Here is a 15,558-nt window from a genome sequence, read left to right on the forward strand (position 1 = left end):
TAAAACCATAGAAGCTGTGCGTTCCCCTCCGCCAAATGGGAGTGTGAGTTCAGTTCATGATTTCAAAGGCAATGGCTTTGCTCTCTTGCATTCCCCTGACCTGGTGCTTAATGAGTCTGTTTTGCTGGGACAGTGAAGTCCATAAGACTCTAAGCCTGGGCGGCTGTGGTTACCATGAGGCACACCCCAGCCTGCATTTGTAAAACAGCTTTCCCAGGCTGCTTCTTTGATGGTAGGCATTATTCTTCCCATTTTACAGACAAACAAACTGAGGCAAGGGAGGGTAAGAAGCTTGCCCAAGAGTCCCAGCTGGGACTAGCTGGAGCCAGGCCTTCTGACACTTGAAAGGAACGTCAGGGTCATCTCTGTGTGTGGCAATTGAGGTGGAGGGCGGGATGGGAGCAGAAGACGGAGGGGTGGGGTTGAATTCTGCTGTTTCAGAGAGACACCTTGCCTGATTGGAGTTGCCCTCTCAGGAAAGTGGTGAGCTCCCTGCCATCCATCAGACATGCTCAGCAACTCCTGCCCCAGGACGTGGGTACCACATGTGGGACTCCTTCCAACCCTGGATGACTAGCAGGGAGAGGGTAAGGACTGTGTGTGATCTCGGAGCCTTCCATGTGCTGTGAGGAACCACAGACCCATTTTCCAGGGCGGTTTTCACACTGCCCAGTAGTGTGAGGCAGAGGAGGAAGTCTCTGTGTGCCCTCAGCTCCGTGTCTTCACTGGGACAATGGGCTGTGAGGATAAAAAAAGAAAGAACACAGACGGACAGCCCGCCAGCTCCGCGAGCGCACAGCAGGGTCCGACCCTGACCATCTTCCTTCCATCATCGGCAAAGAGAACAGGAAGCCAGGAGCCAGCAAGCCTGGTGGGGGTGGAGGCAGGGCCTGGGGTGTCATTGGCTGAACCAGGGGCTGGGCAGAGAGTGCCACTGGGTTCTGTTCCTGGACTTGAAACTGTCAACTGCAATGGGCAAGAGCCCACGGGAAGGGTGAAGAAGCCTCCGCTAGCCTGTCTTGGGCCGGGCTGCAAGGGCCAACATGGTGATGATCGGGGGCCATGCCTGGCCACAGCCCAAGGGCCTATCTCTCCAGCCAGGCTGAACCATAGAGAATAGGCTATTGTTTGTCCTGCTCTAATGTGCTTCCTGTCCCCCAGCCCCTCCCCTCTCACCCACCCCCTCAAGTAAAGAACAAAGGTCTCCTGGATGTGGACCCCTCCCCACCCTTCCATCCTGGGCCTGGCCAGCTTGGAAGTATTCAGTCCCATCACCCAGGGGACAATGGGTCACCTGGCCCTGACCCCTTCTGATGTCCTTCCCACCCTCTGCGACTGTAGGCGCCTCAGACCCCCCCTGCCCCCCCCATGTTCCCCTGTGTCCATCCATCTATCTGTCCTCCTCAGGGTGGGGCCAAGGAACCAGCCCCACATCCTTCCTCAGCCCCCCCGCCCCCACTGCTATGTCTTGTTCTAGAGAAAGAGAACCAGTGGGGTGGGGGAGTCATCCTCCACCCCCATCTCCCTGTGGACCAAGGCAGCTAGGAACCAGAGCTGAGCTGCCCAGAGGGCCCTTTTCCCAGAGCCTGGAATTCCAGAGGCAGTTTCTGGCGTGACAGCTGCCTCTGAGCTGTGCTCTGTGGGCCTCTTGCTCCACACTCCATGAAACCCTTGGGATCAACTCCTGCCTTGGCCCCGCGGCTCTCAGGAACCCCTTCACACCCAGGCTTGAGAAGCAGCTAGGAGAGAGACAGACAGACAGACGGGCACTCATCTGTGGCCATCAGCCCCACCCCCCTGCAGCTCTGAGGTGTCAGTCCTCACATAACGCGTCATAGCGGTGGCCACATGCACGCATGCCACACATGCGCCTGGTGTGCCCAGCCTGGTTTTCGGGCTTCTAGCTTGCACAGTCTCCTGCACCTGTATCTATAGAGCCTCTTCCTCCTCCAGGAAGCCTTTCTGGAATCATAACAGCAACCTGTGACCTTACTGTCAGGCTGCTTTTTTTTTTTTTTTTTTTTTTTTGGTTTTTCGAGACAGGGTTTCTCTGTGTAGCTTTGCACCTTTCCTGGAACTCGCTTTGGAGACCAGGCTGACCTCGAACTCACAGAGATCCGCCTGGCTCTGCCTCCCGAGTGCTGGGATTAAAGGCGTGCGCCACCACCGCCCGGCCCAGGCTGCTTTTATAGCCCCTTTGGAGCAAAAAGGTACAGCTCACATTAAAAGCCCCCCTGGGGTGTGTGGTGGTAGCCCAGGGTTCCCCTTGCTATGTAGCCCTAACAGGTCCCATCCCCTGTCATCAGCGTCCCCAGTAGTCTACTGTGGACCCAAAGACTCCCCACCAAGGTGGTTCTTGAGGTTCTTGGGTAGGAGAGAGAAAGAAGAGGTCAAAGATTCCTTCCAGAAAGTTCCAGAAGGTCTCCTAGCTCTCAGAACAGCTCCAACCTTCAAGGTTGGCAAGGGAATGAAAAACACCAGCAGTTAATAAAGGAACCCGAGTTTTCCCAGGGCCAGGTGTCTTAAGTACACAATCCAGCCAGCCTGGCCCATGTCACACGGGGGTGGGGGGTGGGGGGCGGGACGACTGACGACAAGCGTCTCTCAGCATGCCTCAGTGCCTCTCTCCACTCCATCCTCCGTGGTAAGGCACACAAGCAGCTCATCTTCTAACTGGCCAGGTCACGAACATCCTCAGGTGTGCCCAAGCTCACTTCCATCTCTTTGCTTGCACAAACCCAACTCCATCTCCCCCAAGACACAAGGCCTGGGTCAAATGCCACCGTCTCCAAGAAGCCTCCCTGCCAGTGTTATGTTTTGCTGATTCCTTTGACCAGGATTTTAGACTCTGGTCTTCCTCATGAGGCTCTATCCCCAGGGAAAGCAGCCACTACCCACCCTTCCCTGACAGTCCCAAGTCCTAGCCCAGGGCTGCTCCCAGCAGCTCTTCCCTTGGCACACACAGGTTAAACTTGACTCCTGGGAAAAGTAAATGACCATGGCAACCACCTTTCCCTGGCCACAACCACAGGACCAGCTGTGACATCCATACTTTGTCCTAGACTGTCCACCTGAGGCCCAGGCTCAAGGATACACTGCCAGTGGTAGGCAATGCTGAGATATGAACCGAACTTTGCCTGACTTAGAAATGCATTCCAGGGCAGGGGCTGGAGAGATGACTCAGGAGTTAGGAATACTGCTGCTCTTCCAGAGGATCCAGGTTTGATTCCCAGCACCACATGATGCCTCACAACCATATATAACTCTAGTTCCAGGGGATTCAACATCCTCTTCTGGATGTAATTCATATGTAACTCAGCAGTTACCAGGCACACACATGGTACACAGAGGTACATGGAGGCAAAACACCTATACACATAAAAAAAATTTTTTTTAATGCAAATAGTTTAAAAAAAAAAAAAAGGAAGGAAGAAAATGTATCCTGGGGCTGGGCATAGTGGCACATGCCTTTAATCCCAGCAAGTTTGAGTTCAAGGCTAGCCTGGTCTACATAGTAAGTTCCGGGCCAGCCAATACTGCATAATGAGACCTTGTCTTTAAAAAAAAAAAAAAAAAAAGTATCCTAGACTTTAAAGGGAGAGCATGGGGTGCAGCCACCCCCTTGGCCCCATGTCTTATCCCCTAGGCATAATGACATCTCACAGCACAAAACTCTTGGGGCCCCCAAAATGTTGTCCCCTCCCTCTGAGGTGTCCATGCATGTCTGAGCCCTGTGGGAATCTAGTTCCTGAGAAGTAGAGGCCTGCCTTCATGAGGTTGTGTCCAGGTGAAAGAATGATGATCCTTTACTTGTGATGACCCTGATCGGTCCCCAACCACGCCAGGAGTACCAAGTAAGCATCTCATCGAGCACTCCCTGGCAAATAGATGCCCACATGGAGGCCAGACCATAGGCAATCTAGCTTGAGAGATGGCCTCTGGAGGGCCTGAGTGGACCATCAGTGGGCATGGCTCTCTCTGTGTGTGTGTGTGTGTGTGTGTGTGTGTGTGTGTGTGTGTGTGTGAGAGAGAGAGAGAGAGAGATGTGGTCATCAGCAGAAGCCAAGAGTAGGTCTGTGTAAGGGAGTCCTCAGATGGAAAGAAAAATGAATAGTTGAATGTGAGGATGCAAACTGAGTGGGTGGATAGGTAATGGTCAGGGATGCAGGCAGGAAGAGAGAGCGGATGTCTGAGGAGCAGAAGCATCCATGGATGGGTAGGTGGAGAGTGAGTGGTAAGTGATTGGATGATTGGTATAGGCTTAGATCAACAGATGGGTAGGTGTGTGGGTGGGTGGGTAAGTGGATGGGTGGAGGTGAGGAGGTGGGTGGGAGGGGATAGGCATCGAGGCAGCTGGATTAATGGGCCTTTGCAGCTGTGGGTGGATGGACTGAGAAGACCAGGCCAATGAGCAGAGGGATAAACTGGCCAGCAATCCAGACAGAGTTGGAGTTCAAGGAAGCATGCTGCCCAGGCAGGGCTGATAGGTATAGCCAAGCCGACTCACCCAACCCAAGATTCTCTGCTCATTGGACTTCACAGAAGGTTGCCCCAAGTGGGAAGTACCCCATTTCAGCCTGTATCCTCGACACCTCCTCAGAAATACCTCCTCCCCATTAACCCCCCTCCCCACCCTAGTCTGTAAGGGTCAAGTCAGGGCAGCTGAGACCTGAGAGTATGCAGGCCTAGGACTTGGTGCCTTCAGCGCAGGAGAATCCCAGGCAACCCAAGTCAGCAGCAGCTCCTCTCCCTTCCCCAGCTGGAAGCCATTTGTTCTGCATCCTGCGTGGTAATTAGGGCTCTGGCAAGGTTAACCCCTGCACTCCTGGCACAGCCTGGGAGGCGGGCAGGGGACGTTAGAAAATCAGAAGAGAAAGATATGAGAAGTGGGGGTGGTGCTCACCCCTGGGTCCTGGGGCTCTTCTCTTCCTTCCATTTTCCAGAGGAAACTGAGTCGGATCCTTAAATCAGGAGTGGAGCCTGGAGCAGGGGTTGCAGCCTACATGGAGATAAGACTTCTCTAGAGACCACCTAGAAATGTGAGCAAGGGCTCCTCCCATCCTCGGTTCATCCGTCTGTACAATGGGACAAGAACGTCAGCCTAGGAGATTGCCACACATCCAGCGGGGAGAGATGGAGTATCTGGAATCTGGTCTAGCGGTTGGAAGGTTCTGAACCACTGAGCCAGGGTACAGAGGATGGTGCAAGAGGTTAATCATTTGCACCCAAACAGCTTTCTCAGCTGGGTGTGGTAGTGCAAGCCTTTACTCTTAAGGCAGAGGCAGGCAGAGCTCTGTGAGTTCAAGGCCAGCCTGGTCTACATCATGAGTTCCAGGCCAACCAGGGCTACCCAGGGGGATGCTGTCTCAATAAACAAAACAAAGACAGCTTTCTGGGCCATTTCTCTGGGCTTGCAACACACCCTCAGGTATGGTAAATGCCTGCCCCGGAGCTAGACGGGTTTTAAAGTGAAGCCTACACTGTGCTCACCGGCAGCCTTGAACTCTGTCTGGGTCTTTGACGCTGTGCCAAATAGCTTCCTTTCTGAGCTGCTCCAGGAACCCTGGCTGGAGAGATGAGTGACTTTCCAGCTAGGCAGACTACCTTTGAGAGCAAAAGCAAGCGGCACTGGTAATCAAGCCGGGACACGGGTGCTCTTGACAAACAGGAAATGTGGTCATCCTGCCAAGTAGGAGGCCCTGGACAAGTCACTTCACTTTTCTGCAAAGCGGACATAATGACGCGGTTGTCCCCATAGAGCTCTCGCCGAGATTAAAGGTGATTATGCACGGTATGCATTAGGTGCTCAATAAAAGCTGAGAGATTTGTAATTGCATCTATGCACGCCTAGACACCTGGCCACGGTTAAGTATCCAGGCCTTGGCCCAATTCTGTACTACAGTGTTCCAACCACATCACCCATGTGCTTCAGTGCCTCTAAGTCTTGGGGACACACACAGTTCTCAATTTCCCTGAGGTGCCTCGAGGGAAAGATCCCCAGCCAGTCTTATCTACATGCCACTTGGGCAAGTACTGGTATGCTTTGTGCCTCAGTTTCTTCATCTGTCCAGCTGGAAAAATGACCTCCCCCCAGGTGGCTAGCGAGAGGATTAGGAGAGCCAACCCTGGAGGCACAGCACTCTATGACAGCTTGTCTCCTCTATCTATCTCTCCTTATGGCTCCTCGCCCCTACAGGGCCCGCGCTGCCCAGCTCCCGCGCTGCCCAGCTCCTGCCCTGCCTCATAGCTCAAAGCCTTTGGCCACAGTCTGCCCAGTGTGAACTTCCTAGGCTCTCGGCCTCTCTGTCTTTTTAAGTCTTACCCGGCTTTCCTCTCTTCCAGAGAACCTTGCTTAATATCCCACTCCCAGACTGCCTTAGGGACCTGTCTGTGCCACAGGCAGCCCCCAGGATTCCTGTCTGATCTCAGAGGAAAGAAAAGGGTACAACATGATATAAGAGGGCCAGGATCTGTCTTATCTCCTTGAGCATGGCTGATTTTGTGTCTTCTTTGAAGTAGAGGGCCCCCCACTAAAGACTTCTAAGGTGTGACCTCATTTACCTGTTCAACAACTCTCCTAGTTGGTAGAGCAGGGAACAGGAGATAATGTAATATCTGATGTCTGCTTAGATAACTCCACTTTAATAGATGTGTGTCTGTGTACGCACACGTGTGCGCGCGTATGCGTGTGTGTGTGTGTGTGTGTGTGTGTGTGTGTGTGTGTGTGTTTACTCTGGGAACAGAAATTCCATCCTCTGGAAGAGCAGGAAGCTGAGCCATCTCTGCAGCCCCATGAGGAAACTGAGGCACTGAAAGGCAAGGAAGGAACAAGGGCCGTACCATCGTTAGGGTCCATGACAGTACCACATGCTACCCTACACCCCTCTCCCCATGTGGCCTGTAATAATGGCCTCTTCCCCGGAGTAGCTAAGTGTTCTGCTGGCACTGCACGGGGCTTGTACTGGGTGGCCAGGAGGGGACTGGAGAGAAAGGGAAAAAGTGAATGCCCCACGCTTCAGAAAAGCCAAGGTCTTCTGGCCAGTTCCCCCAGCTCCAGCAGAGAAAGGCTGGAGGTCCAGGCCAAAGTTGTCAGCCCTAGACTCCCGGAGGTCATCTGAGGAGCAGTGGGCAGCAAAGAGTCCCAGTGGCCTCCTCTGGGCAGTCCTGGCTCAGGACAGAGCGAACATTCCCGAGGTCGCCCCGCCTAGGGGCGGCGGGCAGGGGCCTGGCCTGGCACCCCCGCCGCGCCCCTGCAGCCCTCGCGGCGTGGCTAGCCCGGGAGGGGGCGCGGCCGCCGCGGGCGGAGCAGGGGCGGAGGGAGCCCGCAGCCCGCCCCCGCCCCGGGATCCGGCCGCCAAGCCCGCGGCCAGGGCGGCGCAGACCGGCCCAGCGACTCGGGCTGCGCAGGGACGCGCCAGCGCACCCGCCCCTGGACCCCCGGGCTCGACGACACGAGGTAACCGCGGGCGCGGGCCGGGGGAGTGCGCACCGTCCTGGGCGCGCGGGGCCAACCGGTAGAAGGCCGGGACGCGCAGACTTCTAGGGTTGTTTTGTCACGTTGCGGGAGGGCACAGGGGACCAAGGATCGGGGGACAGAGCACCAAGCCGGGAGGCGGGCAGAGGACGAGCTCAGGACCGTCTGCGCGCATTCCTGCGCGGGCAGCGGAAGGGAAGGGACCCCAGGGCCCCTCGGCGACGCCAGCGCGGGAGCGGGAAGCTGGGGACAGGGCACCCTGCCCCCTCCCCAGCTGCATTCCAGACTGGAGCAACGATGAGGTCATCCGTCCGGTTCCCTTCTGGCCACGGCAGCCGCTGCCCGCTGCCTGCGCCGGACCGGAGCGAGGGTCTCTCCAAAGTCTCCCCTACGAGGTCCCCAGAAGGGAATGTTTCCTGGTTGAAGTCTTCCTTAGACTTCCCATTCCAGCTGATTCTGCCCTTGTCCCAACTATGCACGACTCGCCAAGTTTGAAGCTCGTTTTCTAGACCGGGAAACTGAGGCTGAAAGAGCACAGCGGCAGAGTAGAGGGCAACTTAGCTTGGGGTGCTGTGGCAAGAAGGCATCTTAGTAAGTCGGTAGTGGCACACGAGTTAATCCCAATACTTAGGAAACTGAGGCAAGAGAGTCACAATTTCGAGGTCAGTCTGGACTATATATAGCGAGACCTTGTCAACAAACAAAAAAGTCGTTTCTCCTCCTGCTTTGCGAGTTACTCTCTCTAATGGCCCGAGGCGCCCCCTCCTATCCTACCCGCATTGAAGTTCAGAGAACCTGGATTCAGGATGGTGACTCAAGCAACTTATTATCCCCTTTCCGGCCTCAGTTTCCCCGCTCTTCCACCTCAAAGTGCTGGACTTTGAGGGGATGCCCCTGGAGGACTTAACTTCTAATCCCAAATGCCACAGAATGCCACAGGTTGGGGGAAACCTGAAGCAACAGAACCCCACAGTCCTGTGTTGCTGTCAAAACTGCTCTCCCGAGCAGGCTGCCCGGCTTTGGGGGAGGGGTGGGGCTCTATGTACCTGCCTGAGGGAGTATCTGGGTACTCCAAGGAGCGGCTAGCTGCCCCTAGGCCTTGGCCCTTCCCCACCATCTGAGTGGCTTCTCTTACCCAACTTCCTTGCTTCCACATCCACCCCCGTGGGCCTCTGAGTGAGTGCGCCCTGCCAAAGCCCCCAAATTTGTCCCTGTGGTCATTACTCCCAAGGGAGCTCTGGCCACGTGCCCGTACCGTTCATCAGTAAATTCAAGAGCTCTGGCCATACTGACGCCTCACCCGTGGCCGCTCATGCCTAGGTCATGGATGCCGAACTGTAGGGCCAGGGTCCTCCTTCCTGTTCCTCCCTCGGGTCACCTCCCCACGTCTGCCATCGTAACTTGAGCGGCGAAGTACTACTTCTGCTCGTGTCGGTAGAATGTAAGCAAACTCCAGACACACCACGTTTGGGTTCTGTGACCTAGGGCTCATTTTTCCCCAATGTAAAATGGGAGAATTGAGCATTTACAGGGGCAGTTTCTTAGGCCTTTGGGGGAAAAAAAAAAAGGAGGTCCTTGTATCTCAGTACCCAGCACAGGTGGGGCGAGCCTGAAGGCCAGCAGTCGTTTGTGGCTAGCACCATGGGGTAGGTGGCTGCCACCAAGAGTCACTGGAATGAAAGCTGCCCCTTACTTAGGAGGTGTTGGATTTGAACCCAGGCCCTGCGGCAGTGTAGGAGGATTGAGTTTCTACATCTTCGGCCCCTTATTCCCTTCTCTGGCCGGGAGGCTCTTCCGACTATCTCCTTGGGAAGCGAGACAGTAGCTGAAGCTGGGCCAGGACCCTCTGCTGCGGTAGATGGGTGTAGATGCAGAGGACGCTATCTAGAGGTGCCCAGAGGCATTTGGGAGGTGTCTTCATCACAAGGTTAGTCAGGGGGTTGGATGGGGCAGGAGCCTGGAAGACACAAGTTAGAGAATTGAGGATGGGGAGGGATATGTCCACATGGTAGACACAGTTGACCCCTCCATGTGCCATTTTGCAAAGTGAGCCCTACCCTGCTCCACAGCTCCTTCCTCTGGACGCTACAGTTTAGAGAGCTGCGGAGCTGGGAAGGCTGGCCGGTGTTTACCTGCCAGGGGACCTTGGATGAGTCTGTTCTCTGGGCTTGTCAGCCCTCTTTGTAGCCTGAGCCAGCCTTCCAGCCTCAAGGGGGTGTTGGAGAATCATCTAATGACATCATGTCATTGGTCAGCCAACAACAAGCAGAATGCTTTATAACTTCAGCAAACATTCCACGAGGACTTCTCCGCGCTGGGGGTGCCAGGGAAAGGGATGATTCAGAAGTCCCCCCCCCCACTCCAGGGGGGGAGGAGCTAGGGTTGGAGGAGGATCCTCTGGTGGGACGGAAGAGAATGCAGTCCTAAAACAAAGCAAGCTTTGTCCAGTTCTCCTTTGTTTTATCTGGTTAGTTAACCTATTTTGAATTTCAAATAACATTATAAAAAGGCTGCATTGAGAATTTTATGCTTGGAGGCGGCTGCTAGGGTTGAGAAAATTTTAAAAAAGGTTGAAACTCAGGTCTAGATCGTTATCAGTTGAGCAGGTGTGTGGAGGTGACTTGCCCAAGGTCACAGGGTGAGAACTCTGAGTCCCTAATCTACTCTACCCCTTCAGAAGGTGACAGGGGGTGGTCCTCTGGCCGGAAGGTTATCTCAGCTAGTGATTAGGCTGCCTGTGGATTTGGCCACGTGCTAAGCTCTGGGAGGGAGTGAGGCAGGAAAATCCAGGCATCGCCCCACCCTCAAAGTGCTCAGGGAAACAAGACTGGGCCCCGAAAGCCAGCAAGGGCTTCTGTGAGTCAGAGGCCCCGAGTTCAAGTTTGGACTAGCTTCTTGATGGGACCTTGAACAAGCTTGGCCCTCTCTGGAACACAGAAAACCAGAGTTGGGGCTACAGGATCCTAAGTACCCTACAGGCACCTAGGGAAAGAGAAGAGGGGACACAGAGAGACCCTCTGAGAAGGCAGTGGGCAAGGGATCAGGAGGGCATTTGTACATAGGGAGTAGCTTTGGCACCCATAAGACATTTTTTACCCTAAAACTCCCCAACAACAAGGCTTCGCCATCCACCTGACCAACCGAAAGCCCTTTCTGCTGGCCTCCTCAGAGCCTTGACTCTGCTCAAGCGTGCAGGAGCTGGCTGGGAAAAGCCACTTTTGACCACAGGATCCCTTATCCAGGAAGCACCTTGGAGGTAGAAGGTTCTGAGGAACGTCAGTGCTGGCTTTGTGGCCGACTGTGTACACAGCCTTGGCAGGACGCCTCCTTTCTCTCGACCTCTCCAGGTAGAATAGATTTGAGCCCACAGAGAACTGAAATATGCCGGCAAGAGGCATGTCGTCTGGGGCTCAAGGTCGCTGGGATGGGGAACCCAGCTCCCTGTGTCCTTCTGAGAAGCCACAGGCAAGCCACTTCACTTCAGGTCAGCTTCTCGCTCCTGCTCCAGCGGGTCTGAGTGTCTGAGTCGCCTGACTTGTGCTGGAGAGCCATTGGCACCTCACCTGCCGGTTTTACGTAGTGATCGGCCATTCTTCTGCTTCCCTGATGCCCACGGAGAACTCAGAGAGCAGAGCGGGGTCTTTGTACCTCGCCAGGCAATAGCGCTCAGAGGCATCCACACTTCTGATTGCTATTGCTGTCCACCCTGCCTGTTCAGAGACTCTGGTGTGCGTGCGTGTGTCCGTGTACTCACATACAAACGTCAGAGGAGGATATTGGACGTCCTGCTCTGCTGTCACTCTCCCTTAGTTCCTGGAGACAGAGTCACTCACTGAACCCGAAACTTGCGTTAGTTTTGTTTTAGTTAGACAACCTGTGATCATCCTGCCTCCGTTCCGCCCCCACCCCCCAGCACTGGGATTACAGGCGCATGCTCGACGATTGACTTTTACATGGGTGTTGGGGAGCCAAACTCAGGTCCTCAAGCTTGCTCAGTAAACCTTGCCCACGCTGTCACCACCGCCCCCGGCTCCTACTTCAACTTCCTACACATGGACTCTGCAGGTCCCCCTTCGTGCCTGGCTGGCTCTAATCTAGGAACCGTGCGTTGTGGGGCAGTCTTGCTTGTTCTCTTGGGTGGTTACTGTTTGCTCTCGGATTTCCTCTTCTGCTGCCATGGCACAATGCTGTCTCTCTGCCCTTCCAGGTCTCCACCCCAGGACGGAGACCACCCATCTGGTGCCTTCTCTGATCTTCAGCCTCCCCAGGCCCAGGGGCAGGGCCTCTGGGAGAGAGACGCAATAGACTCCCTCAGCCTCAGCACCGGGGACCGTCAAGGGTTGGCTTCTGCTCCGCCATCTTCATCGAGAGAAAGAGGTTGAGAAAGATCCCTGAGCCCAGCCTGCCATCTTCCCTGGCCCAAGGTGGGCATGGACCAGCAGTTGTGAGCAGCCAAAGCTGATGCCCGGCCCCCAGGGGGGCACCGGAGCCCCCGCCATGAGCCTGGGCAAGCTGTCTCCTGTAGGATGGGTGTCCAGTTCCCATGGAAAGAGGCGGCTGACAGCAGACATGATCAGCCCCCCACTCGGGGACTTCCGCCACACCATGCACGTGGGGCGTGGTGGGGATGTCTTTGGTGATACTTCCTTCCTCAGCAACCATGGGGGCCGCTCTGGAAACACCCACCACCGCTCACCCCGAAGTTTCCTGGCCAGGAAACTCCAGCAGGTGCGCAGGGTGGGGGTGCCGCCCCGAAGGATGGCTTCCCCAACTGCACCCTCGCCTGCCCCACCTGCCGTCTCCCCCATCATCAAGAATGCCATCTCCCTGCCCCAGCTCAACCAGGCCACCTATGACAGCCTGGTGGTGGGCAAGCTCAGCTTTGACAGCAGTCCTGCCTGCTCCACGGATGGCCGCTCTGGTTATGGTGAGGACCCAGGTTCACAGCCTCTTTCCCATGGAGAGATTTCCCAAGCCCAGAGAGATTGTGGGGTTCTGCCAGCTCCCATAACAACCTTCCCCCAAGGCTGTTCAATCTCCCAGTGCAGTCTGGCCCCCAACCTAGGCTGGGGATGAGGGGTGGTGGTGGCATTAGGGAGGTGGGGTGCCAGCCTGCGTAGGCCTCATGTCACCGAGGCTGCGATAGAGTTCATGTTCTAGCAGCCCTCTAACTTGCTCTGTGACTCTGACAAACCTTTCCCATCTCTGAGCTCTGTGGGGTCCGCCCCTTCCTGCCTCCTTCCATTAGGCAGCCCCCCAGTATTTCTGAGCCCACTCTGGTTTCCAGGCCTTGTCCTTCCAACTACAGGAAGCACATGGACCTCTGAGCGCCAGTCCTCACCTTAATTGCTCCTTTAGTCTCGGTGCTAAGATTCGGTGACGTAGAGGCCAGCCTGGTCTACAGAGCAAGTTCCAGGACAGGCTCCAAAACTACACAGAGAAATCCGGTCTCGGAAAAAAAAAAAAAAAAAATTCAGTGATGTCATGAGGCCAATCTGATCTACATCAGTGAGTTCCAGGATAGCCTAGGCTACCTAGAGAGACCCTGTCTCAAAAAACAAAACAGAAAAAGATTGGGCCAAAGTCAGATATGCACCAGGCAGCTCTGTGGCAGGTGCTCAGGTGTTATTTGAACAAAGGTTTGTGTAACTTGGCAAATTGATTCAGGTATGAATGCCACCTTGGCCTTGGCAGGACAGCTCTCCGGGGACCATGGGTTACTGCTGCCCCCTCATGGTCATGCTCTGAATTACAGTCTTGCTGCCACTATAGGTCCGGGGAACTCCATAGTTACTCCGTCAGGCCTGGGAGTCCTGGAAGCAACAAGGGCTGTTGGGCTGGTAACCTTTGGAGGGCATGCCTCTGTCCTGAGAACCTATGATTTCTCTGTCCAGGCCCTGGCTTCTGGTTCCTTTGTGTGCCCACAGATAAACTCACATGCAGCTGTCAGTCAGTTTCATAGAGGGACCCAGGAGCCATGGCCAAGTCCACACCAGGGGCTGGGTGTCAAGATTCAAGCTGTAAGGCATAGTTTCAACCCCGACAGACTGGCTTTGGGCAATGTCTGTCCCATCGCAAACTGAACTTCCATTTGCTCTTCTGTAAAGCGGGATCAGGGTTAGTTTCAGAGATCCTGTGGAAGGCTGTGGGGTCCTTACACTGGAAAGGCAGGGGTGACGTAGAAGCCAGCAAGGGGTACAGCTTACCGAGGGCCGCATGGTAGGTCAAGGTTGTCCTGGCTCTTTGTCTCCAGGAACAGACTAGGGACCCCAGCCTGACCTCTTCCCCGTTTCCCTGCTAGGCCTAGATTCTGGGTTTTGCACCATCTCGCGTCTGCCACGTGTGGAAAAGCACAACAGCCGGGACCGTGACCGTGACCGTGACCATGATGGTGACCGTGTTCGCGACCGTGTTCAAGACCGAGAGCAAAATTCTTTCCCGCCTGAGCCCGAGCTTCGACGCTCTGACTCTCTCTTATCCTTCCGTTTTGACCTTGACCTAGGCCCCTCACTCCTCAGCGAGCTGCTAGGGGTCATGAGCCTTTCAGAAACCCCAGCAGCCGAGACCCCAGCCCCTGCTGCCAACGCCCCTGCTGCCAGTGCCCCCGCCTCAGCAGCAACCCCACCTGCCCCTACTGCAAACCTCCCAGTCTGTGCCGTAGCCACCCTAGACCCTGTGACAAGCCCCCCGGCTCCTGCAGCAAGCCCCCCAGCCCGGGAACATTTCCCCAATGGGGGAACTGAAGTGCTGGGCCCTGTGGCTGAGGTAAAGCCCAGTCCTGTGGGAGAGAATCCCCAGGTACCTCCCAACATGGCCTTTGGCAAGCGTGGAGCCAGCTGGGGGGCCAACCGGGCCAGCCGCCACTATACGGAGTTGGATGCTCGGCGGGAGCTGGCAGGGGTGCTACCGCAAGTCCACAGCTCCTGGGAGAGCCTGAATGAAGAATGGAGTGCACCTCCAGCCAGTAGCAGGGCCCCGGTGCCCAGCATGGTGCAGGTCAATGCCTTTGAATTTGCTGATGCCGAGGAAGATGATGAAGTCAAGGTGTGAGGGGCTGGGCATGCGCTCCAGGTCCTGCCATCCTCAGAGAGCAGCAGAGGGGCCGAGCTCACCCACTGTCCCCTCACCACTGCGTCTGCCCACAAGACATGGACAGTTGCCCAACCAGAGTTAGCCCCAAGTCCTTCCTGGCCTGTGCAAGGCAGCCATGGCTGAGGGGGTCCCTACTCATCTGGCCCGCCTCCCTCCACTGCCTCTAGACCCACTCGTCCTTCAGTGCCAACTTCCGTGCCAACCCCATGGCCTCACAGCGTGGCCTTTGTGACCCAGGATGCTTCCCGGGTGGGGTGGAGGTGGGACAAGGACCACACAGGGCCATTGTCTCTGAGTGGGACTGCCTGCCCCTGCCCATTTAGAGCTACCCCAGAAGGCCTATTCCAGGCCCCTCAGTTCCCAGAGGAAGGTCAGGTGTAACCTCGCAGTAGACTCCATTCTCCTTGTACCCCAGACCTGCCTCCTGCGCCTGATCATAAAAGCTAACTGCCTAAGAAGCCACGGAGGCAGCCCCCGCTGAGATGCCCTTTCCCCTCCTGAGAGCTTGGAAAGTTGAGGACCCCCTTTCAGCCCCCACCCCGCCTCATCTAGAAGCGGGGGCAGCCGAGGTAATGAATAACCAGCCTGGAATGCTCGACGATAAGAGGCCCAGGTGGGACCCTTATCTGCAGTTCCTGGAACACCCTGGCCCCAGGTGCCTGGAACCAGTATCTGCCCCATAATCCCATGGGGCAGCTTGGCAGGTGCTCAGATCACCAGGAGGGAGGCAGGTTTACACGCACAGGGTGGCTTGGGCGCACCTCCCACCCTCTTCTCTGGGCCGTGCTACGCCCTGTCCCTCGGTTTCCAAACCTGTATCAAAGGTGGGGGAGCATTAACACTCGTGGGAAGTGCTAACAGTTCTCGATATGGAAGTAATAAATGTGGACTCTTTTATTTGCTCTTGACCTGGGGGCCGGGGTGGAAGTTCAGGACCTAAAGGCTGTGGTTCTGATGGGGCTCACAAAGGGGCCGAAATGGGTTTGGGGGCT

The 15,558-nt window shown here is 55.8% G+C and overlaps 1 protein-coding gene across 1 annotated transcript; it reads left to right on the top strand.

Annotated features, from left to right (window-relative positions):
• The first annotated feature begins 7,149 nt into the window (after positions 1-7,149).
• On the top strand, positions 7,150-15,463 carry Cdc42ep1 (CDC42 effector protein 1). Its single transcript, XM_036208990.1, has 3 exons — positions 7,150-7,456; positions 11,682-12,401; positions 13,776-15,463. The coding sequence occupies exons 2-3, from the start codon at positions 11,936-11,938 to the stop codon at positions 14,522-14,524; spliced, it is 1,215 nt and encodes a 404-aa protein (XP_036064883.1). The 5' UTR covers positions 7,150-7,456; positions 11,682-11,935; the 3' UTR covers positions 14,525-15,463.
• Positions 15,464-15,558: the final 95 nt, after the last annotated feature.

This window comes from Onychomys torridus, chromosome 16 (genome assembly GCF_903995425.1).
Source record: "Onychomys torridus chromosome 16, mOncTor1.1, whole genome shotgun sequence".
Lineage (NCBI taxonomy): Eukaryota > Metazoa > Chordata > Mammalia > Rodentia > Cricetidae > Onychomys > Onychomys torridus.

Excerpts from the sequence above, each read along its gene's own strand:
- Cdc42ep1 (XM_036208990.1), top strand. The coding sequence starts at position 11,936 with ATGCCCGGCCCCCAGGGGGGCACCGGAGCCCCCGCCATGAGCCTGGGC. Across the intron at positions 12,402-13,775 it reads GGATGGCCGCTCTGGTTATG|GCCTAGATTCTGGGTTTTGC; the intron begins GTGAGGACCCAG and ends TTTCCCTGCTAG.